General features: G+C 47.5%; 1 protein-coding gene across 1 annotated transcript in view; it reads left to right on the forward strand.

Annotated features, from left to right (window-relative positions):
* The window catches only part of LOC144123813 (ABC transporter G family member 23-like), a 193,013-nt gene extending 169,832 nt beyond the window's left edge, over positions 1-23,181 (forward strand). The window contains exons 12-13 of the mRNA XM_077656555.1: positions 19,187-19,252; positions 23,122-23,181. Coding sequence (XP_077512681.1) covers positions 19,187-19,252; positions 23,122-23,181 — 126 coding nt within the window. The remainder of the gene's footprint in view (positions 1-19,186; positions 19,253-23,121) is intronic.
* The last annotated feature ends 2,046 nt before the right edge of the window (positions 23,182-25,227 follow it).

Raw genomic sequence — 25,227 nt, forward strand, 5'->3', positions numbered from 1 at the left:
AGCAGCAGCAGCAGCAGCAGCAGCAGCAGCAGCAGCAGCAGCAGCAGCAGCAGCAGCAGCAGCAGCAGCAGCAGCAGCAGCAGCAGCAGCAGCAGCAGCAGCAGCAGCAGCAGCAGCAGCAGCAGCAGCAGCAGCAGCAGCAGCAGCAGCAGCAGCAGCAGCAGCAGCAGCAGCAGCAGCAGCAGCAGCAGCAGCAGCAGCAGCAGCAGCAGCAGCAGCAGCAGCAGCAGCAGCAGCAGCAGCAGCAGCAGCAGCAGCAGCAGCAGCAGCAGCAGCAGCAGCAGCAGCAGCAGCAGCAGCAGCAGCAGCAGCAGCAGCAGCAGCAGCAGCAGCAGCAGCAGCAGCAGCAGCAGCAGCAGCAGCAGCAGCAGCAGCAGCAGCAGCAGCAGCAGCAGCAGCAGCAGCAGCAGCAGCAGCAGCAGCAGCAGCAGCAGCAGCAGCAGCAGCAGCAGCAGCAGCAGCAGCAGCAGCAGCAGCAGCAGCAGCAGCAGCAGCAGCAGCAGCAGCAGCAGCAGCAGCAGCAGCAGCAGCAGCAGCAGCAGCAGCAGCAGCAGCAGCAGCAGCAGCAGCAGCAGCAGCAGCAGCAGCAGCAGCAGCAGCAGCAGCAGCAGCAGCAGCAGCAGCAGCAGCAGCAGCAGCAGCAGCAGCAGCAGCAGCAGCAGCAGCAGCAGCAGCAGCAGCAGCAGCAGCAGCAGCAGCAGCAGCAGCAGCAGCAGCAGCAGCAGCAGCAGCAGCAGCAGCAGCAGCAGCAGCAGCAGCAGCAGCAGCAGCAGCAGCAGCAGCAGCAGCAGCAGCAGCAGCAGCAGCAGCAGCAGCAGCAGCAGCAGCAGCAGCAGCAGCAGCAGCAGCAGCAGCAGCAGCAGCAGCAGCAGCAGCAGCAGCAGCAGCAGCAGCAGCAGCAGCAGCAGCAGCAGCAGCAGCAGCAGCAGCAGCAGCAGCAGCAGCAGCAGCAGCAGCAGCAGCAGCAGCAGCAGCAGCAGCAGCAGCAGCAGCAGCAGCAGCAGCAGCAGCAGCAGCAGCAGCAGCAGCAGCAGCAGCAGCAGCAGCAGCAGCAGCAGCAGCAGCAGCAGCAGCAGCAGCAGCAGCAGCAGCAGCAGCAGCAGCAGCAGCAGCAGCAGCAGCAGCAGCAGCAGCAGCAGCAGCAGCAGCAGCAGCAGCAGCAGCAGCAGCAGCAGCAGCAGCAGCAGCAGCAGCAGCAGCAGCAGCAGCAGCAGCAGCAGCAGCAGCAGCAGCAGCAGCAGCAGCAGCAGCAGCAGCAGCAGCAGCAGCAGCAGCAGCAGCAGCAGCAGCAGCAGCAGCAGCAGCAGCAGCAGCAGCAGCAGCAGCAGCAGCAGCAGCAGCAGCAGCAGCAGCAGCAGCAGCAGCAGCAGCAGCAGCAGCAGCAGCAGCAGCAGCAGCAGCAGCAGCAGCAGCAGCAGCAGCAGCAGCAGCAGCAGCAGCAGCAGCAGCAGCAGCAGCAGCAGCAGCAGCAGCAGCAGCAGCAGCAGCAGCAGCAGCAGCAGCAGCAGCAGCAGCAGCAGCAGCAGCAGCAGCAGCAGCAGCAGCAGCAGCAGCAGCAGCAGCAGCAGCAGCAGCAGCAGCAGCAGCAGCAGCAGCAGCAGCAGCAGCAGCAGCAGCAGCAGCAGCAGCAGCAGCAGCAGCAGCAGCAGCAGCAGCAGCAGCAGCAGCAGCAGCAGCAGCAGCAGCAGCAGCAGCAGCAGCAGCAGCAGCGAAACGGAGGGGGCCCGGTGTAAGAATCCCGCGGACGGAGCCGTGGACCGCCCGGAGGCCGATCCAACTCGAGGTCACGATCGAGATCCAGAGTGAGCTCCAAAGCAAGGGAGGGACGAGGACCCGGTCTACCCCACAGGGACCCGAAGGACCCGTGGGGCCTGCAGCAGAAGAACACAGAAACCAAACGATAAGTTTCGCTAGCGAAATTTTCCAGGCTGATAAGAAAGAAATAGATAAGATTAGAGGGGAAAATGAACAGCTCAGAGAAATTATCAATGAACTAAGGAGTAAAATTCAAACTTTAGAAGCCAAATTCGAGGGAAAACCCGCACAGCAAAACACTCCACAAACTACAAAACCCGACCCTCCGAAAGAAATTCAGAGTAGAACTCTCCCACGGCCACCCAATTCAAAAATGGACGAGTCGAAGGACATCAATCTGGAATTAACTAGGCCACCCCCTCACCCTCCCCCAGAAGCGCAAATGGGGAGAAACCGATCGGTTAATTGCACTAGAAATGAGGTTTCAAAAACGCTTCGAAACTCAACTCGATAAACATACAGAAACTCAAAACACACACATTCAACAAATTATAGGAGCAAACGGACAGATGCAGATGCAAATGCAGGAACTAAAACAAACCGTGCAAAACATGGCTGCCGCTTTTGCAGAATTAAACAACAGACTCGCAGAAGTTTTCAACAGTCATCGACATAAAGTGTAAACAAACAGAAAATTCTACAATCTGGCAATGGAATTTCCGAGGGTAGGTACCAGAGGAAGCGAGCGCTATTGCAACAATACATAAATCAATTGGCATAAAAACACACAGCTATTGCGCTGCAAGAAACAGGCAAAAACCCGATCAAATTATCGGCCTACCAAAGCTTTAGCAGCGATCTAGGAGACAAATCTAAAGTCACAACATTTATTATAAGGAACATTGCCGCCATAAATCACGAGATCGGAACGCGCGACATTGAGGCGGTCTAAATATAAATTCTCACCGGAAGGAAAGGCCAAAGGAGCATATTTCTTCTTAACATATATAGCACACCAAGGCAAAAGAAGGTCAAATTCCAAAGCCTATTCCGCAAAGCCACGAAGGCAGCCGGCGAAAACCCACTAGTAATAGTTGGAGACTTCATCAGGAGTGTGGCTACACGAGACAAGATACCAAAGGCAGACAACTGTGGGAAGACACACAAGCACTAGCACTGCACACTGGCCCTAATGCACCCACATGGAAGGGAAACAGCGTACACAAGCACACCTCCCCCGATCTAACCCTAAGCAGAAACACGAGAATAACGAACTGGAAAAAGACGGAACAAGACCCAGGAAGAGATCACAATATCGTAGCGTTTACGCTAGGTAAAGGCATGAGATCCAATCAAACTAACCAACCCAAGATAACAGAATGGGACAAAATTAGATCAGAGAAAGCGAGTCTATTGGCAACATCACTGACATAGACGAGAGGTCCCAAAAACTAATGCAACACGCGGACAATGCATCCACCACGCTAAAACACGAGGATACACCGCCAAACGTAGACAGTAAACTATTAAACGTGTGGAACAGAAAAGGGGACCTGAAAAATAGGCTCCAAGTCCATCGATGGAACCGTTACATCAGAAGACAACTAGCTGGACACAATAAAGAAATAGAAACGTACGCAATGAAGTTAAATGAACAAAACTGGCGCAGTAGATGTGACGATATGGAAAAAGGCATGAGCCTATGCAAGAAGTGGAACATCCTCAGGCACCTACTAGATCCAAAAAAAAAAAAATCGAAAACGCAAGCAAACATAAATCAAATCAAAACCGCGGCGGCTGCGTTTCGATTGAGGCGAAACGCTAAGGCGCCCGTGTGCTGTGCGATGCATGTGCACGTTAAAGATCCCCAGGTGGCCGAAATTATTCCGGAGCCCTCCTCTAAGGCACCAATTTTTTCCTTTCTTCTTTCACTCCCTCCTTTATCCCTTCCCTTACGGCACGGTTCAGGTGTCCGCTGATTAGTGAGAAAGATACTGCACAATTTCGTTTCCCCAAAAACCAATCAAGGCTAGACATGGTTTCGAAGAGACGGATAACCAGCTAATCGAAAAATTAAGTAACAGTACGTAGGCCAAGGAGAAGCGGAAACAACACCAAATTACATGGGCAAACCTAACATAGATTTAGATGTACTCATCGCGGAAACCGAGGTGCGAGCAGAGATAATCGGCCTAAAAACGAAATCTGCTCCGGGACCCGATGGGATCACAAACACGATCCTCACAAACCTTGACGACACATCAATCTCGGTGTTAACAGAGTACAGGAACAAGGTATGGGATACCAGAAGCCTTCCTCAAGCGCAGAAAATGGCAAACGTGGTCCTCAAACCTAAACCAGGCAAACCACCCAAATTAGAAAACCTAAGACCCATCTCGTTGACCTCGTGCGTGAGCTAACTTATGGAACACGCAGTACAGACGAGACTAACCAAACACATGAACAAAGATCTCTGGCCACACGAAATGGTCGGTTTCAGACCGGGTCTCTGCACACAGGATGTTATGCTCAGACTTAAACATGACATCCTCGATCAAAGCACCAAGGACGCAAAGGCCATCCTAGGCCTAGACCTAACCAAAGTCTTTGATAACGTAAAACACGACGCAGTACACGCTGGACTTCAAGAAATCGGAGTAGGTGAGAAAACTTACAACTACATCAAAGACTTTCTATTACACAGAGAGATAATCATGAAATTCCAGGACATTGAATCCCCCCGAACCAAACTAGGGAGCAAGGCCACCCCTCATGACTCCGCCATATCCTCGTTTCTGTTCAACATAGCACTGAGAGCACTTCCGCCATTATTAAATAGAATTCAAGACCTTAAGTGCAGCATGTACGCTGATGACATAAATCTTTGGATCAATAAGGGCAGCGCCGCGGAAATAGAACAGAAGTTGCGAACTGCCGCAGATGTGGTGGTTAAATACGCGGCAGACATGTCTATCCTGCTCTCCGGAAAAATCGGATTTTTTTTATCTACCACCCGAGAAAAAATAAAAACGTAGGCATAAAAATTATGGTAGAAAACACTCTCGTCCCGACAGTAGAAGAAATAAGAATCCTGGGAATGTTCATTCAAGCGAATAGACAAAACACAGATACCATTAGTAAATTAGAAAGCTACGTGGCACAAGTCACGGACATATTCAGAATAGTCTCGCTCAGAGGCAACGATATCAAGGAGCGCAGCCTCTTAAGATGACCCAAGCTTACATGTTGCAATTGCTACGCCACACCCTTTCTAAACATTAAGAAAATGGAGTGCGACAGAATCGACGTCATAATTAGGAAATGCGTGAAGCGAGCACTAGGACTTCCCATATCCACTTAACGGAAAAGCTGGAAGGAATGGGAATCCACAATAGATGGCAGGAACTAACTGAGGCGGTAAGAATCGCGCAGCTAGAAAGACTGAGCCAGACAGAAACGGGGAGAACCATCCTCGGGTGGATAGGCCTCCAACCAGACAGAGGCCGACACGAAAAAGCAGACATTCCCCCAGACACGAGGAAGTATTTTTTGATCCCACCTCTATCGATAAATATGCACCAGATACACAACAATAAACGCAGAGAACACAGCAAAAACCATCGCAAAAAATATGGAAAAACAACACAGCCGAGGAAGTAGCCTATGTCGACGCGTCAGGCGGAAAACATGGAGTGGCAGTATCGGCAGTGGTAGATGGAGACGGTAAACTCAGAATTACGGCCTCATCACGCACCAGAGACATAATTACGGCTGAAAAAGTTGCAATAGCGCTCGCTTGCGTCGGCACCCGAGCATACATAACAATTAGCGACAGCAAAATAGCCATTCGGAACTTTGCGAGAGGTAGACTTTCGGAGGAAGCCTGATGCATCTAAAGCCCCTAGGTACGCTTTGCCAAGTAGGGACAAGTACCTTCTCTCCTAACGCCCTCTCCCCTGCGGCTCTTGTCGTCCGCCATGTTCTTCCTAACGCGCTCCGGTGGCGCGGTTGTATGCACTGGAACGGCGGAGCTTGCAGAGTCGCGACTTTACTCTAAAGGGCAGTAAAGAATGTAGCAAATGATCTGGGTGGGAGAAGAAGGGAAACGGGCCAGTAATGCGCTCCGAATGGGATCTGCGTTGTTTTTTTTCCACAGACGGCGAGGGCGGCCTAACTGCAGTCGTAGTGCGGCGGCCGTGTGCTCAATAGGGACTTAAGTTCGCGAGAATACACACGCGGCTTTGCTGTAAGGGGCAGTAAAGAATGTGCCAACTGAGTTCGCTACTGCGAAGAGGGGAAACGTGCCAGTAATGAGCTCCGAATATGACTTACGATGAGTTTTGTCGGAGACGGCGGCGAAACTGCAGTCGTAGTGCGGCGGCCTAGTTCGCGAGAGAACACCCACACGCGCGCAGCTTTTTATATAGCATATTATTGCAAATACTACCAACGGCCCCTCGCACCCGAGCGGCCGTTGCGCCCGAGCGGTGCGAACTTTTGTATCTGGTATTTTACATGGCTCTTCCCTGTCCATTCTCGCTCGCCGCTTGCTGCGTTATTTCCGCCGGCCGCAGCTCGGTTGCACAAGACATCAGATAGGAATTGCCGCAGCCGGAAGCATCTTTTCGTTCCGTTTTTTATTGCAAGGGAACCATTACCGCTGCTGCCCCTCTTATATGCTGCTGTTTCAACACAGCAGCCCCACTATGTGGTTTTGAATAGATTGTCCCAATGCACGATTACACAAGTGTCACTCGCGCTCAGTAACATATTCACCTACTATCATGAAATAAAATTCGCCGTTGATAGGGTAGTCCCGTTCACGCTATTCCGACTCTGATAGGGCCTTTCGAAGCATGCATTGTGCACGCATTTGTCTTACGCGTGGCTCTAATTTGCATAAACCATAGTTCGAGGTCAACCTGCAATAGAACATAACCATTATTATCGAAGTTAGAGGTCAGAGAAAGACATACGGTGAAAAAATTCAAGGATTCACAACCAATTCATTTCGAACAAACAAAAAGATGTACATTAAAATTTCGCTGACTTCAGTCAGCTGGTTTCAGTGGAAACCAGAGTGTATTTCATTGCAAGTTTAGATATTTGGCTGCTGTCCTTTCCTATGGCCACCTTCAGGAGAAATTATAAGGCTAATTCCTGCCAGTGTATTCAATTAATCATAAAAGGCTTGACGCATTGTGTGCCTTGCTTCATCAACTGAGAAGGCACATTAAATGCCAAGCAGCTGTTTTTACAGCTCAGCTCCTGTTTGACCTAAAGTCCCTTCATGAGCTTTTTGAGGAACCAAAGCTGATCTAGGGGCTTTAGTTTTACCAATGTGGCTCAAGCTCTGACTGCAGTGCAGAAGCAGCACATTTAATTAATTGTTAGGCAATGTTCCTACTTCCAACAATCATTTTTAGCACACAATGTGGGGGGCTTCAGATCAATGTTCATTTTTTTTACCAAATAAAAACAACAAGAACAGTTTTTTTGCCTAGAATATGGACCGAAAGGACACCTCCAATGGCACAATTACACTAACCTTCTTGCTAGATCACATTATAATAGTAATACCTGCAACAAACAAAATTAACTGGTGATAGTGCTGCTATTCCATTCTGAATAACTGTCTCAGTACTGGGAGTTTTTTCTCGGTTCGGGTGCCTCACACTGCCAGAATGGTTTGTGAAGCAACAGCTATCACGCTCTAGAACAGAAAAAAATAGTTCACTATCGCCTTTCACTACACTGTCGTCCTCAGCACCACAATTCACTACATTCGCACGTTGGCCCGCCACGGTGGCTCAGTGGTTATGGCTACTGGCTCCGTGATCGCAGATTTAATTTCAGCTGCAGCAACTGCATTTTGATGGAGGCAAATGCAAGTGGTCAGTCTAATGTAGGACATCAGTGCACATCCAAGAACCTCAGGTGCTAAAATGTTTTCCCGTCTTCATATATGGCGTCCCTCATAGCTTGAGTCGCTTCGTGACGTTGAACCCCACAAATCCCAAACCCTTTCCACATTGCATGGTCTTGCTAACTTTGCAATACCACTGAAGCTTCATCCAGTTAACTTGCTGTTGCTACATCTAAGCAATGGCTTCTGCTGCTTTTCGCAACCCGATGCTTTTGCTGCCACACCTGGCAGATTGCTCTTCGGCAGAAATACGGCCATTCTCTTTCCTTAGGAATAAGTACACCCGTGTGTGCAGAAAGCAATGGAGCAGCTTCTTTGGAACGTTGTGGCACGCAGGTATTCTGGTAGGCACAACTTTAAGCACCGCCTTCTTCACAGCAACAACACTGGCCCGATTATGAAGAAGTGCTTCTTTGTTGCTCAAAAAAAATGCTTCCGCTGCTTTCAAGAGCCTGAAAGCAGCTTCTGTCGGTAGAACGAGGGCATATGATCAGTCGGGAATGATTTCAGTTGCATCACCCTGCTGCAGACATTTCCTGGCTTGTTTGTTGAGATAGCAGCAGCACAGGAACGGCAAGTTTTAAAATTTTTCTTCACTTTGGACACCACATAACCACACAAGTACTCGAAGGCCCCCTCGTCATCTACAGTGAATGACTGCAGCATTGCTTTTGTAGGGCAAATGATGGCCGTTGGCTGGGGTTTTGCCTGTTTGTCCTTAATGCCGACAAGCATTTCACCATCGACAGCAGTATAGCTGCCATTAGGGCTTGGCCACAGGAATTGTGCTAAGGATGCACTCCGCAGTGCACACTTGAAATCCTTTGGCTTTGGCACTGGATTACGGAGCCGAATTGTCGAAAAGAAGTTTTCGAGGGCATCTTGACTGAGACGAGAAAATAGAAGTTAAATCCGTGGTTTCTGTAAAGTTCGTCCTGAATTTCGAGTGCTGATCTTGTTGATAAAAGATCACCGGTCTGAACAGGCTTCCATGCACCCCATTTATTGCCGATTGAGATGCTTTGGAATAGGCATATGATGTTCTCCAAAAAGTTGATGCCGTCTGGTCTCCTGTGCAGTAAGGCTTCCTTTTTGTTCTGGATGTCATCAGTCCAAACCATTTTTGCACTTGGTCGACAAACCAAGCAGTTGTGAGGGCTGTCTCATCTAAGTGCCCCATTTCCACATAAGACCGGAGTGCTGCAGCAGTATCATGATGGAAGAAGGTGTATGCTGGTGCCACTTTCATCTCGTCAAAGTGGCCTGGACTGATGCATGATATTTTTAGTCTAGGTGGTGCTTTAAAATCAGCCCCTGATTCAAGCTCTATCAGTTCTTCTATAGGTTTGAGACATACTTCATTTGTAGGTAGTTTGTTGGCCTCAACAATTTCATCTGCCAGATATATATTCTTGCCTCTTGTGAGATGACTTCTCAAGTTCTTCAGCAGATGAGGCACATCTGCCATGAAGTACAGGCGCCGTGCAGTTTCCTGCGGATGATTGACGTAACACTTTCGCTGCGTGCATTTGCCCACTGGAAGGCCAAAGCACCGCCATAGTGCCTGGTTGCAGGGTCCCATGTCGCCAACAATGGAATGCACTTTTACGCAAATGTTCTCACATGCCGCTATCAAAGCTTCAATCTTCACTTTGATGGTCGGAGCATGAAAGCTATTTTCTGCAAATTCATATGCGACTCTCTGCTTCCATCGTGTTGACAGCCCTCCGAGCATCATTACAAGGCCGTGTGTTGCCACACAGGCTTCAGGAAGTGTACCATTTGCAAGCGGAACTGATGGCATACCGATGATCTGGCCGGTCGATGAGTTGAAGTCTAGACCTTTGGAGATTTGCAGCTCATCATTCATTAGTACGGCATGCCTCTCTTCCTCAGAGAGAAGACCAATCTGAAAAGTAAAAATAGGAAGAATGTCTAGCAAGCCACTCACTGCACAAAGGCTTACTGGAACCCATATACACATTTTCTGCCCCTGACTGCAATCAAAGACTACTTTTATATAATGACGGAAGCCAACAGTAATCGAAACCAAGGAGCATAGGGGATGTTTTTTTAATTTATGGTGTCCATCAAGAGGAGGGTAGAAAGGTGATTATTTTTTTAAAGATCACTGATTACAAAGCAAAAGAAAAAATACAAACATGCTGCCAGTGTGATCTGAACCCACAACCTCCGAATCCCACGACCTGTGCTCTGCCAACTGGGCTACGGGAATGGGTGTCCAATGTTCTGCTTTCGGGGGAATTTGTGTACTTTGATCTAACCTTAAGACCGTTCACCGGCACCGCCGTCATCCTTAGTGGCGGAAGTAGAACGTTCAGTATTACTGGTTTGGATCCCACCATGCTTGTTTTTTTCTGGTTTGTAATCAATTATCTTTTAAAAAATAAGAGAATAATCACCTTATTGATCTTCCATTGATGAACATCAGCAATTATTCAAAAAAATATATCCCCCATGCTCCTTCGTTGCGGTAAATAATGGCTTCCATCATAAATGTCATAACAAGCCCCTCTTTTCCAAACCCTTACTTTCATATAAGATATACATACACCTTTGAGCTAGTGAACATTCTCTGTGAACAATATTTTTTGTTTGCCAACCTTTATTTTCAGCAGGTCCATCATTTCCATGAGGTTCCCAGGCCTGAATTTGAAGCTTTCGATCCTCCGTTGTAAAGTGCGCTCTGTGGGAAGCGGGCTGGCCTTGCGTCGTGCTCATCTGGAGGCTTCAAAGTTGGTCTGGATTGAAGTATTTGCTGATGCCTGCTTGCCACCAGAGCAATAGTTGGGAATATAAGGCACAGCAATACTGGAGTTGTAACTATACGGATGGATGTTCAAAGGAGGTTTGAAACAACCATCGGATGACCTGCACTGTCAATTTTCGCCATCAGCTCCCACCACTGCCGTTTGAGATAAAATGTGATCTTAAAAAATAAAGGAAAACATTATACCTTTAGTTTGACAGCACTACTAGCCACATTTTCTTATTTTGGGCTTTATGAGGCGGCCCATCTGCCCACTGGGTTGTGGGCAACCTGGCAGGTGTGCACTCCTGGCATGCCTTCACCTAGGCGAAGGCCTTCAAAGTAAATGGTTTCAGGGCGAACAACTTTAGGTCAAGGGCTAGGTCAAATGCCTTCGGCGCATATGGACTTTAGGTGCCCACCGCAACTAGTGCTACTGCACGATATTCCGCGTTTAGCCTTGCTAACTAATCTGCTCATTTATTATTATACACTGTACACACGTTAAATAGGCAGTGAAGCTTTGGTTTGGCACCCGAGTAGAATAGATAAGAGGCTTTATGGGAACAGTTCACTTGACACAGATATGAAATAACCAAGGGCAGCTGTAAAAATTACCACATATGAATTTTCGCTTTTTAAGTACAGACCTGAGTGTGTAAGTGAAGGTAATCCGTGCAGGAGACATGCTGTGGTATTATAGGACTATAGACACCTAATATTCGTTGCGTGCTTCCTTCAAAGGACGTGTTTGATATTAGAATAGATGGAAAATAGCGTGGTATTCACCTAAGACAATCAAAAATTAATAGCCGAATTTTTACTCTTATGCTATTTTGGTTTCATGAACCGAACGATGGCTGTGACGTGTAGTTGACCTTTAGGTTGAGTGACGGACGAAAAAACCTGCGATAAAAAGACTTCTACATAGGTTCAATTCACTACAACAGTAATACCAGCTTGCTTCCGGAGCTGGAATGACAATAAACAATATGTTAGCAGTTATATTGCTGTGTTTTTTTGTGCCTTATGTGACCTAGAGATCAACTACCTGTCACAGCCATCGTTTGGCAAGATAACACCGCAACAGCATCAACAAGAAATTCAATAATAAATTATTTAGCGGTCGCACGTAAATGTTATGGTGGGATCAGTGTATATGAATTTTGATGCATCATTTGAAAGAAGAAAACATGCAAAGAAAAAATGTGATATTCCTTTAGCAATGTTCTTCCTTTTATATGTGCTAATATTACTGTCTCCATTGGAATGATATTACATTTGACAAGTTTCTGGTTTTGTCTTTCCGGTTTTCTTGCTCGCTTCTGACATCCAGCAAGCTTTCTTTTCAAGGTCTCCATCTCCTTCCGTACACTTTCAACCTGAGGGCCAGGACCATCTGAAACAGAAATGAAAATTGATCACGTTTATGGCAGTAAAATAACAATCATTAACCCTTGAAAGCCCAGCATTTCACAGAAAGAACTGAATATTTTTCTTCAATTTACCCGATTTGAAATCTTTCACATATGCTTCGGGAATAGCTCCTCCGACCTTCATAACGCAAAACGAGACGGCTCGTTCACTTTTTTAGTAAGAAGCATGAATGAGGCAGGTTGGCCAACCATTACACACTGATATTAAAGGTGAGCAGCAAATGAATGTTAGAATACAACTTTATAGAGCTACAAATTTATCATTCCTGTCACATCAAAAGAGGGTAAAGAGGAAGCTGAACATTGCCATCAACACAGCACACCATTGGCTTGTGAGTGTGCAACTAGATAGAAACAAAAAAAAAACACCCCAGTTGAACCTTCTAATTGTACAGTTGCAAATTCAGCTAATTTTTTAGTTCCATATTATTGCTCCGTAATACACTGGCATTTACAATGGAAGTAGTCAGCTGACGGAACAATGTGAAATCCTGGGTGTCAAAGGGTTATATTTCAAGTACATTCAAAGATCATTATGTAAAAATACAAACATTACTTGCAACACATTGCTGTGAAATCGATATTTGAGTGGGTCCCCTGAAGGTCATTAAATGCTATTTTTCTTATTGATACGCACATAGCTTGACAGCATGGGCCACATGACAACGGCTCTACATTGCGGATTTAATCTTAATAGAACAGAGACATCAACACTCACCAAATGTGCGTGAACAAATAGGCGTGGATGGCATTGTTGTGCTGCCAGGGGTATCCATTTGTCGCTTCTTGCTTGGCGGCTGACTGATGCGGTTCTGCACGCATGCACCAGTGCTAGGTGTCTCTTCTCTATCATCACGTGCCTTCTTGGCACTAGATTCTGTATGAATGTCAGTTTCTGCAAAAAAGAAATATATTGCAGCCATTCGGGGTTAGCAGTTGTGGTGGTAGATTAAGGCTGTTTTCTGTGAAGAATACCACTATGCAGTTAACTTACGCCGCATAGCAGGCACATCCTCTACTGATAACTGAGAATGGCCGACAAAGGACAATGTACTTACTCATGGCAGGTTTCTTGTGGAATTTCAGAAGAGAACGGCTGATTATACCTGCAAATAGTAGCAAGTTATGACTATTCTACCCACTGCCGAGTCTTCCCATGTAAAGATATGCAGACAAAATGCAATGAGTTTGTACCTTGCATTTGTGAAGGAGACTTTTCAGTTGTCAATTCTGCATTTTCAGATGTACAGAGCTGTACTGTCTTCCTGGGATGCTCAATTATAACACGCTGCATAGCTAGGCCATTAGTGCTTGAATTCTCAACGCCACTTGGAGCCTCCTCTGATGTGTTTCCCTGTATAAAAAAAAAGAGTGTCATCACCAAGACTGTCTCTTCATGCATGCGCAAGCTAGTGTTATAACTTTGGAAAAAGCACACATGTTACAGTGAAGGATAACACTGCTAGATTTAAGCACTCGGCCCTGGTCAATGGTATCTTTCTGCTGAAAACCAGTAATAACAGCTAATCATAAGCTGGGGAAAGAAGGATATTCTTTGCTGTTTTCCTAAGAATTCAAGTTCAGCACCCATTATTTCCAGTGTGAAACCCTCGGTACAGCATGAAGTTGATACTGGCATAAATATTGGCATACCTTCTGAGCGTGACTGCAGGGAGGGTGGAAGTTCACGAGCACACACAGTTGTAGAGCCTAGCTCATAACAGCTGGGAATGTTTTCCACTGCTACAAGGAAAGACAAAATTCCCTGCTAAGTTTAGGCATTCACACAAAACCATAAACTCATTCAGGAATGAAGCAGGAACTGAACGTGTTTTGGTGGGTCACTGATAATGCACAGCTCTCTCACCTGGTGCATTCGGCATACCTTCAACAGATGACCCTGACGAACAAGCAGTAGGCATAGCTGTGTGTCGGCAACAAGTAGTGCAGTCTACTTTAGGTATTACACAATGTTGGCCTTAGTAAATAAGGTAACGCAGTGCTCAGAATAAAGAAAATGAAGAAATTCGGCAACATTCTAGGTGTCATTTTTTCAAAATGCTTAACAATGAGGTACCACCTACCCGAGGCGTGGACGGTACCACGAGGATGTGGCGGTTTGCGGGGCAGCTTTGCTGGCCGGTGAGAAAATATTGACGGGACAGCAGTGCACTTCAGTTTCTTTATGACAAGCTTCCTCAGAATTATGGACTCGAATTTATATTCAGTAAAATGGAGCTGCAAAGAAGGGTAGTCGTTCTACGAATATATGTGAAGATGAAAAATACAAAAACACAGCTGTGCAGGTGAATTAACTGAAGTCCCTTGAGTCTCTAGAACAGACCGAGAAGCTGATGTCTGTGGGGGGGCGGTATGAACGAAATAATTATGCTGCTGCCTCACGGATTAGTTGTATGGCGAGCATAGAATGAAATAATATTAAGGGTACTGGACGCCGACACTGGCCGTTGGATTAGCACAGCAGTAGAATTCATTTCAAGCTAACACTCAAATAATTCACACATGCTATGCGCGAGCGCGAGCACAAGTATATTCATTTAACTAGAGCACGAGTTATGCACACACCGCCAATTCTTTAACAGCATCGCGTGACCGCCGACTTGGCAACGCCTTATCACGGCGACGAGCGCGAATCAAGCGGGAATAAACGCATGTGTTTCAGATGCACTGATTCTCGCTCGTTTTGCCGCTCTGCGCCGTCATCAGGCGCTGACAAGCCGACTGGTCGACGGTCGCGCGATGCTGTTAAAGAATTGGCAGGGCGTACTGCAGAACACTTTGCAAGAGGCTAAAGGCGCATTACTGAGCGAAAAAGTTTAGGCTACTTGATCTCAATGGACCAGTTGAAGTGCGTGCCGGATTGCGGCCGTAGGCTGGAATACGCCCGCTTACTTGCACTGACATGCATGTTTACGAAGTGACAAAGTCAGACAGCAGCACGTAATCAAACAATCGGCAGACACAGTGCGAGCTGGGAGCTTTACCAATTCTGACTCGTCAGCCAGTTTGCTACTAGAGCATCGAATCTCTACGATGGAAAGCACAAATTGAACTTACCTCACATAGCTTGCTACACTTCGTCGGCTTGAAACCTTTTCTCCCAATTCTGTGGAGCCACGCTTCCTGTCGTGCAAAATCTTGCTTCGCCAGCAGCACTGAAAACAACGCCAGCCCTTTTCCTGACTGGGCTGAACATCCGAAGGCGCAACCGCCCGGCATTTCGGCTGCTGCTGCTGGCACAAAAGAGCATCCGAAAAAGTAAAGTGACTCCCAGCAAACAGCAACAAATATAAAAAAGTCACCTCCGCTGAATGTCCGTCGCCAGCACAACTATACGGGCAAGAAAGGTACATGCAAGCGCCGTCGAACTATGCAGCCGGAGGAAGAACATGGCGGAGCGGAACCAGTTCCCAACCGGAAGTGGGCGCTCTCCAATAGTGTGCGTCGGCGGCGCCGCAAACGTTTTCGGTACTTAGCTTTTTTTAGAAAAGCTCATGAAGGGACTTTAGATGCATCCTCTCAACAAACCCAATCGATCGAAAAATATCCATTATATGGATACCTTCGCACGAATCTGTTCCTGGCAACGAGGCTACACACGCGCTCGCTCGAGATCTCTACTACCGAGCGGCCGTAGAACAGCCCGGATGCAAGGGTTGAAAGACTGCATCATTACATACCACGAATTTACCGAGCACTATAAATTACATCGAAGAATATTTCCATCCCCAGATCGGTGTCTCTTTAATAATGAGGCGCGCAATTGGAGGCGGTTACAAGCTGGAAATTACATCTGTCCAGTTTGGGTCTACCTGACACAGACTGGGGATAAATACGATTCTAAATGTAAAAATTGCGGTTAAAGGGGCACTCTTCATCACATAATTTGAGAATGCGCTGATTCCCCGTGCGGCGGCTTAAACATCAACAGTAGAGAAGCCTGGGAAGTTTCGCTGCGGAGCGAATTCCCCGCCATCCAGCAGCAAGCCACCCGCCTGGCGGCTGAGGGCTTGAAGAAGCAATTCACTTGTCCTTAGTCTGCAGGGCATCCCCTACTCGCGTCCCAGGCCTGCGTGCCGGGACCGGGTATTTGGGGCTCCTTCTCGGTGGACAATGAAGTTTTCATTCATTCATTCATTCATTCATTCATTCATTCATTCATTCATTCATTCGTTGTCCTCCGCGTCTGATGGACAGCTCCGTTAGAGTGTTCTAGAAACCTTTGTAGTGGCAAGAGCGAAGCGGGTTTCGATGGGAGGCGCTGAAGCAAAAAAAGCTGTTGGCCGCGCACGGCGCTTCCGTCGAATACTAGAGGGGAAAAGCTGGCCGTCTACGTTGCTGCGTCGCTGCATTCAGCGAGTTTAAGCGCTGTCGTTAAGAAAGGGTGGCGCTTTAAGCTCGTTGGGATAATAAAAGAGGGTAAGCGCGTACCTTGAAGATGTAAAAATATGCAAAAAGTCTACAAAGCGCGGGTACCACTCCACATCTAGCCGACCGCGAATAATTCGCCTGAGCGGGGCACCCTGAAGATGCATTGCCAACCAAAGGCACATAGAGCAAAAAACCATCTGGGGCAGGGAAAGTGCACTGCAGTTACAACAATTACAGGCGATGAGCAGTGAAGCTCGAGGAGGAGGTGAAAGAAGATTGGCTAAATGAAATGGAGGTGAAATCACTCGGAAAAAGTCTGAAACGACGGTATAGCAAGAATGAAAGGGTGCGGACGAAGAGTAAATATAACGAACGGAGGTGTTGGAGAGGATAAAGTGAAACGTTTGGATCGGTTTGATGGGGTTCAACCTAGGGTTTAACCTCTTAACCTGAGTCGCTATTGCGGCAAGAGACTCGGGTTACGAAGGACGCCGTAGCCACTCTGGATATTTTCGAACCCCTGGGGCACGTTCTTTAATGTCTACTGACATCGTGCAGTACACGCGTGCCTTTATAGCACTTCACCTCCATCTATAAATGCGATCGCTGTGGCCGGGATCCAACCCGAATCTTTCGGGCCAGCAGCCGAGCGCGCACTACAACTATTGATCAGTCATCACGGCGACGAAAGAAAAGTGAAGTGCGAAAAAAAATAAAATAAAGCAAGTGGTCATTCAGCAGGAAAAAGGAGACAATAAATAAAACTATGGGAAGAGAGAAGCAGATTACAGACCTACGTCCGCCGACGCAGACAGAAACGACATTTCCCCTTCTGTGAGAATGAGAGAGGGCTCGCTGATGCATCAGAAGTAATTTGAACGGTTTCAATTATTTCTTTGGTAAGGCGGCCGATTTCATGATCACTGAGCAGCTCTCGAAGACTGACAGGCAGCCGCAGTCCTTGTGGTCACACCATTAAGGCGTCTGCCACGATCCCTTTGAATCACTCCTTCCACTGCTTGAGCTCCCGTACAAAGTGGAAACGGGGCAGTTTTCTGCACATATGTATCATGTGAACATAAAAGTTGTTAGTTTATTTGTGAATATGTCCCATCTGGGAATTTGCTTAAAGTCAGTTGCTGGGCGAGTTGGTACTTCATGTTAACATTCACAGCGCAAGACGAACACGGACACGAGGGGAGACACCACAAAGCGCCGACTTCAACAAAAGTTTATTGCTGTGCGAGCGACTATATATGGTGTACAGCGGGCATTGTTAACGGCATAAAAATTAGTATTTTATAACTCTAAACTTGCATTTATTTGGCTTGCGGTTGCGTTAACGTCAAACTGAAATTTGAAAAACAGTCAGTTCTAAGGCCAGGCAGGAGCGATGTGGAACTCAATTATAAGGTCTGCATTGATTAATTGGTAGTGAAAACCATAGCTTTGAGAAGCGAGCATTAGAAGAACCAGCAACAGTTTGGTTTCGCCATTATAATTAATGGCGCAACCAATTTAAGTTAACTTCAACAAGAAAGAATAAGCACTGAGACCATGAGTAGAAATCGTGCACTATACGGCGATATCCATGAATGCATGAATGGCTTTCAATTTGAAAATAGTGGGCGTCGTACTCCCATACATATGATGCTAGATCCGCCCGTTCCATCAGCCATTAAATGTACAACTATGAAAGGGTATCTATAAATTCTCCTAGTAGCGTTACAAGAATGCCTTGAGCGCAAGATATTTTATACCAATATAAAATTTTCACGAATAAAACTGCAAGCAGAACGGTGGTAAATTATTTCATAGGAAATTTTAAATCAAGGATCCAGTGTCGTGTGTTATGAACCTCTACGAGTGTAGCGAAACAGTAGAAGGTACTTGCAGACTCGTCGTTCAAGCGCTATCCTATCTTGTCTAAAAGATATTCAAAACAACGAAACAAAACCCCGGAAAAACCCAAATTGGCAGTTGCCTTGTTTCAAATAGAATAAACTTGCAGCCAAAAGCGGTAGGTTATTGTTTTAGCATTGCAAATGCTGCCCGAGATATCCTACTGCGGTGGCGTACGTGGAAGGGGGAGCTATTTTTGGGCATTGTTCCTCTTTGAGAAAAATAAGAAGAACAAATTGCGGCATTGAGATAGCGATATATTGGTTTCTCATAACGCAACGCAGCAATTAAGCCTCTTAGGTGCTCGCGAGCGAACGAAATCAATTCCTCCAGGGACAGAAAGGAGCGCCGTACTAATTTTCAAGGTAGCTGCCGCCATCCCTCGCCTCCCGTTGGCGCCGTCACTGAAACACAGCCACTTATTTCACTTTTAAAGGTTAAAAATATTTATCCATCGGTTTTGGGCGTCTTCATTGGCAGGGAAGCGTTGATGCATTTAAAAAATTCAATATTTATGTGATAACGCCATCAGAACACCGCAACTGTCCTGTCGGCCCCTCGTAGCCGCGCGTACCGACGACGTGCTGTTTCTGCTCCAGTAGTCTATGCCAGCGCCGCGCCACGGCAACCGCTTCTAAAGCCTCACGGGGACAGAGCCGCTTTTGCCACTACAAAACCTTCTATAACACTGCAGCTCCACTCTGTCGGTCAGGTCGGTCACCACGTCAAAGAACAAATTGGAGCTGGTTTGCTGGCCGTGCAGATAGCGCCACGGTACCTGTGCTCTTTTAAATACTTGTACATTGATTGATTGACTGATTGATTGATTTATTGATTGATTGGCGTGCGTTCGAAGTTAGCGCAGCCCCCTGTCACTATGAGCGACCAAGTAGCCACCTTTAAAGCTTTGCTGATTGATAAACTTTATTGATTGAAACGGGGGTAAGTGGTAGTGGGTTAGGAAGAGGTTTGTGAGGGAGTAGTGGTCGGCATTCCTTGCTCCAGGAGTTCGTTGGCCTCAGCGGCGGCTCTGGCTCGCTGTACCAGCGTGAGCTGACGTTGCGGGTGCGAGTGAGCTATAGAAGGTCCTCGCACACTTCAAGACTAAAGCTATCTATGTCGGACATTATGGGCTAGTCCTGCATCCTCATTTGGTGTGGTATGACGTAGCGGTGTTTCACCACCGGACACATTCTCTCTAGTAGATTGTGTGGGCTATATTTGGTGGCAGTGTACTCTGTGTGGGTACGCGTCGGTTTTCAGACGCCTAAGTGTTATGGCTTGCTCTCGGCTTAGGCTGTCATTTGGGAGTTCGTACTTCCTACGCCTCTCTCTACCGGTGTCCACGCTCCCCGGCTAGGGTAACATCGGACGACTGCATCTACCCTAATGTTTCCCTCTACCCAAAACAATCGTGTGCTGCCCACTTGGGTCTGTTCCATCCGGCCGGCCAGCCAGGAACTTGTTTGCTAAAATACCCTTTCGGAAAACTTGGAGGGTGGCTTATGAGTCTGAGACTATCCAGGGACTGTTCTGTCTACTTTTGGCTTCCGAGACTTCTAGGGCTATTCTGCCGTCCGGATAAATTTGGTTGCTATAGTTGTTCCGCACGTTGGCTTTCCCTGTGAGTCGGTGACCACGGCGGCGGTCACTTATTTGCCCTTCAACCTCGGTGCGTCGATGTACGTCGCGAACTGTTTTCTTTTTAGGTGTTTGTCCAAGGTTCTGGCTCTGGCCTTCCACTTGCCCTCGTGGTTGGCCGTGTCTATATTCCTGGGCAGCGGTTTAACCACAAAGGTGTCTCTGATTTCTGGCGCGTCGCAGTGTAGTGAGGACGGTGCGACCTGCCCCATACTTAGTGGCACAGGCAGGGGCATTTTGGTTTACATTCTTTTTCTGGCTGCCCCACCATACATTTTGTCCTGGTCTGTCTTCTGGTATACTAGTCGAGCGCAGCACAGTCATAATCTTCGGATGTGCAGTCGGTTCCAGGATCGTCGACCTTCCTGTTCGAGGCGGATAGGGGTAACTCAAGAGCCAGTTTTTACGCCTATCTAGTTAGCACGCTTATTTGGTTCCTTTCCGTATTGGTTGATTTGTGATATCGAAGACCATAGGTGAGGTGCGGCATGATGAGCACAGCCACTATTCCTATCGCGTCTTGTTCCTTGATCTCCTTTCTTTTCTTCGTTATCCTGCTTATCATTGTGCAGACTTGTTTCGTTACATTGCCGCTAGTTTTGATTCTGCAGTCGCGCTTTATTACTTGTCGTAACCACAGGCCTAGTACTCTGGTTTTGTCTGACCGTCAGATCGGGTGGTCATCTACGGGTGTGTCAATTACCGCTGCCTTGTGCCTGGGGGAGCGTAGTCATATGTATTCCGAGTTCCTCTGTGAGCATTTCATGCCGCTAGAGCGCAGGAACTTTTCAGTTTCTAGCGCAGCTAGTTGTAGCCGTTCTTCCTTTTCCCCGGCAGAACCCTGTTGGATCCGCACCGTTATATCGCCTCCGTAAATATCACGTGTTCAACGCCTTGTACGTTCCTGAGTCTTCTCGTTACCCCAACCATGGCGATGTTAAAGAGTAGCGAAGAGAAAGTCAACCTTGCGATGTACTCTTGTTAGGGGTCTTTCTCCTTTCGGATCGGGTGTTGTTAATCCAGATGGTGGCTCTTTTGGCCGTTAGGAACGCCTTCAGGGACTCGCGGTTTTTTTTTCAGCAATTTGTTGCGGAGAGTTTCCTTAGTATCCCTTCGTGACTAATGTCATCAAAGCTTCCTTCAGATCTATGGCCAGTAGGATGCTTTTGTTATTCGCCGATATTATGTCAATGACAGTCTCTTTGAGCTGCAGTAGGACATCTTATGTGATTAGATTATTGGTCTGAAGACGAACATCGTGTCCGGAAACAGGTCGTTGTCTTGACGACTTCTTCGTAAAGCTTCCCTAGGCTAGTGGTTAACGAGGTGGCTCAGAGATTATCCAGGTTAGGTGTATTGGCTGGTTTGGGCATCGCAATGATCACCACGTGTCTCCATTTTTCGGGGACTCTCACATGTTCCCAGTGTTTGTTGATGACGTGCCTTCGTCGCTGTATGTGCCTGTCGTTTAAGTTTGTAATTATCGCGTTGGCGACTTGATCTTTGACTGGGGCTGTATCCCTGTATCCATAACAAATTATCTTGCCGTTATGTGCACCTCGTACGTTGTTATCTATGGGGCTAGATTTAGATTGTCCTCTCTATAATGTAATGTGCCGGACATGGGGTGACTGTGTGTCTCCTACGTATACGGACCAAAGGCTGTCGATTACTTGCTATTCTGTCTCTTTAAACTGGTGCGTTATCGTTTCCAGTGCCTTTCTCTATTCTCTCGGAATTTGTTGGTCATAAGGTGCCTTGGCAGCGCCCACGCTTTCGCGCTGCCAAGGATTTTATTTAGAGTTTTGCAAATTTGTTGCCAGTTATTGCGGAAAAGTTTAATGGCGTATTCGCCGACTTCGTTGTTTTATGTGATCCTCTGAGTTTCCTGACACGTTTACACGTTTTCCATCTTCCGCTTAGCCCTCTACGAGCGTTCCATAGGTGCACTAAGTGTTTGTCTATAACTGAGAAGACTTCTGTGGTTGTGGTTTTGTATTGTCTTTATGGGCTTTTCTGGTCATTTCTGTCCATTATTTTAAGCCGGTCTTCTCTTGGCATTCCGTTAATTGCACTTTTAACTTGATCCAGCCTATTATTTTAGCATTACGCGGGGTCTGCTGTACTCTGCTATGATCCCCTGCTTTTGGATAGCCTAGTGGGCGCTGCCAAAATTTTGGTTGGTATGCGTCCATAGCTGTTCTTCGTTTCCGAATACTGTGAGGTCGGTGCATGTGACCCTGGATACGCTGTTTCTGTAGTGGGTAGCGAGCTCCAGGTCGTGCCTATCAATGTTTTTTAAGAGGGATCTTCCCTAGTGCGAGGCCATCTTGTGCCCCAGTTTCTGTTTAAGTCTCCCACAATCAACTGTTGGTTGTCTTTGGCTTTTGTTGCTACCTCCTTCATCGGCTCATCCAATTTGGCTCTGTGATGACTGGGGGATGAATATACATTTAGGAGGTATACGCTGCGCTCGCCCCTTTTCTTTGGGATGACGTCAGTAAAGTCGTGTTCTATGGCCTCTTGCCACAGTGCGTACCTTTGTAGCAGTGTTTCACCTCTCTTGAATCTCTCATCTGTGACTGCTTCGTAGCTTGCCATTTTGGGAGGTGTTTTTTTTTTGTGGCGCTACGAGTTCTTTATTTTTTCCTTTTCATAACGAGGATGTTAAAGTCGACCTTGCGCCTAAAGCCGCGGCAATTCCATTGCAATATGGTTAGTAGTTTGTTTTGCTTATTACAGTGGAAAGTGGGGGGCGCGTAAAGATTCTGGCGTCTCCGCAATGGCTGTCAGGTTCGGTTCCCCTTTGTTTTGTTTGCGATGCACTTCCTCTATTCATTGGTCTGTGATGTTTTATCTGATTGCAATCTGCTAGCATCATGTGGCTCAGTTACTGCGTGAGACTATGCCCTCTAGTGTGTTCGGTGCACCTTGTGTAAGGGCAGGTGTTTGATTCAGCGACAGCGTGCACGGACGTGAACCATTGCGTATTCGTGTACGCAGCGTTTGCTTCGTGCTGTTGTCATTTTTTTGCAAGGCTAGACTCTTTTTGAGTCTGCCATTTCTCTCCCTAGGTTAGCGTCCTCTGTGGCCTCTAGAGTGGCTACTATTGTTTGGTCAAGTGCAGTAAGTGAAGCACTTTTCAATGGGCGCACCCTATTGAGCGTATTTTAAGAGCGTGCGCTGTTGGGCTAGTCGGTCAATCATGGTAAATAAAAGGGGCTACTGCGCTCAAAAAGACAGGGACGAGAAGGAAACACAACAAGCGCAGCTTCTTGGTGCTCTTCGTGCCTCTGCAGTGGCCAGCATTCTCGTCCCCGTATGGTGGCCTGGATCTTGCGTTCCGTTCCTGGACTTAGGCCTCACAGTTAGGCCTCGCAGTTCCTTCCTTCTTTTTCCACTTCTTCACTGTCGGACCACCTCGGTCTATGGGTGGCTTTGCTGGCTAGCGCAGGCTGCTTTCTCGGCAGTGTTTTCAGTCTTTTCTTGAATGCAATCTCCCCGATTGCGTGAGCTTCACCACACCACTCACATTTGTCGTCGTTGCCGGTGGTGGCGGTAGCGTGACCGGAAAAATAACGGAGGGCACTTAAGAGTTCTTAAATGCTTCGAATGCGAAGCATTGTTCAACTTTTTTCACTGTTTTTCCTTCCCTTTTAATCACACGCCTACGCCTATAGGGCAACGCATTTGTTAACCACGATTGAGCGCGGTATTGTGGCCTATGGGTTGCGTGCTCTCCTCGCAATCTCAGAGCCCCAGGTTCAGTTCCCTGCACCTTCGGACAAAATTTTATTTTTCTTTGATACCGCGTGACGTCATCTGGGATTTTTTGGCACCATTGCTGCTGGCCATTGCCGACGCCGGATGCATACTCTGCTAATCAGCCATATTGTGCTTTCCCATTAAAAATCCCCAGAGAAGAAAAGCGACCCTTCTTCCAAGTAGGTCGCATGACCCCGTGACGTCATTACAAGATTCCCACCGTGGCAGGTGGGAATTTTCTCACCGGATTGTGAGCACACTGCCCATCGTGGCAGGTTGCAGTTTAATAAATGATTGGTCGTGAGAGGTTGCAACGGTAAGAGCAACCTGAATCTCACAAGCCCCCGCCAGTGGCTGTGCTCGTGTGGTGGAGGCGGAGCCTAAGTGTCCGATTTTTCTTTCGAATCATGCGTTAGACGTTGATATTCAGGGATGAACCCGTGGTGTTCTTTTAGGACCGCTAAATAATATATAATTTAATTTTTGATGCTGTTTCGGTTGCCGTTTCATCAGCCGAACAATACCTATGACACTAAATGTGTGTTCAGGTCAAGTGCGACATGAAAAAAAAACTGCGATTTAGCCGCTATAGTTTTAGTTCACTGAAACGCTCAAGGAAGCCTGCGTCAAGAGCTGGAATGAATACAAACGTAGTATCAGCGGTCATATTGCACTTTTTTAATGCCTAACGTGACCTAAACCCGCCTTCAGCGACACAGCTATCTTTCGTTTGATGAGACCGAAACAGCAGGAGAAAATACTAAGTGTTGATCCACCGGTTCTAGTGTGTTATGCCGCATTGCAGACAAGAAAACATCAAATTAAAATTACGTGTGTATAGTTTTTAAAGTCGCCTGACTCAAGACTCTCCGCTAGATCATAGAGCGTTTTCTGCCTTCGAAGACAGTGTCGTTTCAGCGATGTCCGCGAGATTCGTTCTAGTTGTGTGCTCGAGCACGGTTTGTGGTTCCTTTGACCCTCTGGAGGAACCAACTGCCTCTAGCTGCGTGAAGACTGCGCTGGCGCCTCGTGTAACATCGTTCGAGTGACCGAGGGTCATGTCACCCTTTGGACTGTTGATCATTCCAACGAACCTGTCGCGTTGCAGCCTCTGCCAGTCGCTGCGCTCAGCGACAGTGTTTATTGTCCAGCTGTACTCCATCTCACAAGTTGTTTGCAGCGCTGTGAAGGCCGTGGCGATCTGAGCCAATCAGAACTGCATGCGCTGTGAAACGGGTTTCTTGGTGCCCCTTATCCCGCGACTGGTGGCTCTGTCACTGGAAAGAAACCAGCACCAGTGTCCAGCTTCTGCGCGCCAATGTGTTGGCACAGCAGACTCGGTGGACGCCATATTTATGAATGGCTGCTCACCGCTTCGCAAGCGGCCACCACAGTGCTGCGTTCGTAATGACTTTCATTGCCAATTTAATTTAAATGCTGGTTGTACATTAAGAACACCACCCGACACTACGTTTTCAGTTACTGCAATAACTGCTTAGAAAATGGCCACAACACTGGTAAAATATTTCACGGGCTATTTGTTGCCGTCGTAGGCCGCGATTGGACGAGAGATCTCCACCTTTCACAGTGCTGCAGGTGACTTGCGACGTATAGACGCCGCGATCTGACCGAGCTTCTAT

The sequence above is a fragment of the Amblyomma americanum genome, chromosome 3 (genome assembly GCF_052857255.1).
Source record: "Amblyomma americanum isolate KBUSLIRL-KWMA chromosome 3, ASM5285725v1, whole genome shotgun sequence".
Taxonomy (NCBI): domain Eukaryota; kingdom Metazoa; phylum Arthropoda; class Arachnida; order Ixodida; family Ixodidae; genus Amblyomma; species Amblyomma americanum.